This window comes from Saprolegnia parasitica, assembly GCF_000151545.1.
Source record: "Saprolegnia parasitica CBS 223.65 unplaced genomic scaffold supercont2.659, whole genome shotgun sequence".
In the NCBI taxonomy this organism is placed as follows: Eukaryota; Oomycota; class Saprolegniomycetes; order Saprolegniales; family Saprolegniaceae; genus Saprolegnia; species Saprolegnia parasitica.
In genome coordinates this window covers 1-1,129 of record NW_012157053.1, presented here as the reverse complement: position 1 = coordinate 1,129, position 1,129 = coordinate 1, and the positions used below count along the sequence as shown (strand labels likewise).

Here is a 1,129-nt window from a genome sequence, read left to right as displayed (position 1 = left end):
CTACACTGTATAACTAGGGCCACCCGTCGCCGCGCCTGACGTGGCAAGACGCGAGCCTCCCGACGGACCCCGCGACGCGTCTTGAGGCCATGGAGTGGATCACGCACCGCTTGTTCCACAACATTGACGGGCTCATGGCGGCGTCGGGCTTGCCGTTCACACTCGACAACTACCAGTGCACGACCGTGAGCCAGCTCGACGACACGTATCGCATCCAAGGCTGCTCGGTCCGCTATGTGCATGCCGACGTGAGCGCAACGGCGGCTTGCCTCGAGCAATTTGCCAAGGACTTTCCACCCTACTTGGAGGCGCGGGTTCGATCCTCTTTGTGCTGCGTGCCTTGTTTCAAATGTCTCTTTATGTTAGTGCCTCACCGAGACGGACAATGTGCTTTACACGCGGTACCTCTCGCCGTACGGGCTCACGGTGCATTTGCCGTTCATCCAGAACGTCCTCCAGCGCCATTACTTTGATGGACGCCGGTACGTCTCGTTCCGACACTGCATCACCGACGACGAGGCGCTCCCTGCCGACGACCTTGTCTGTGGCTGGACCGAGTGGTATATTATCTGTCGATATCGTAGGACGTGGCTAATGACGTGCTTAGGACGGTCGCCGAGTCGGTGGGTGAGAACGTGACTGTCGTCAAAGAGGGTTTTTTCGCCACCGGCCTTCGCACACCAAGCGGCGAGTACATTCGCATGGAGGCCGTGTCACCCGCCGCCGCCGCCTGCGTCGACCCCGCGAACCGACTTCGCTGCATGCAGCACGAAGCACAGATGCGCTTTGCACAGTCGTTCGAGGCCGATACGGCGTACTTTAACGCGCTCCTCAAGGTCCACGCGCGTAGCCTCATGGACCGATGACAGCTTGTGGACACTGATAAGCATGCGATTACACGGGAGCGCTTTAATGCATTGGACCTTGAGAAGAGTTGAGGGTCAACGACAAGTTTTATCGAAGTGAGTGGTACGCTATGGGTGGACAAGGCCTGTGCCGAGCAGCTGTCAACGCGGAAGCGTCTTCAGCGGCGTCACGACGCAACGAGGTAGGACGATCTCTTCGCGGCAATCGTCCGATGACTCATCAGAGACCTGCCTTCAGCGACCAATGCGGCTGCAGTGGCCTC

At 59.1% G+C, this 1,129-nt stretch overlaps 1 protein-coding gene across 1 annotated transcript in view; it reads left to right on the top strand.

Annotated features, from left to right (window-relative positions):
- Positions 1–560, top strand: part of SPRG_21920 (hypothetical protein) — a gene marked incomplete at both ends in the record, with an annotated part of 1,221 nt that extends 661 nt beyond the window's left edge. The window contains 2 exons of the mRNA XM_012356953.1: positions 18–314; positions 367–560. Coding sequence (XP_012212343.1) covers positions 18–314; positions 367–560 — 491 coding nt within the window. The remainder of the gene's footprint in view (positions 1–17; positions 315–366) is intronic.
- Positions 561–1,129: the final 569 nt, after the last annotated feature.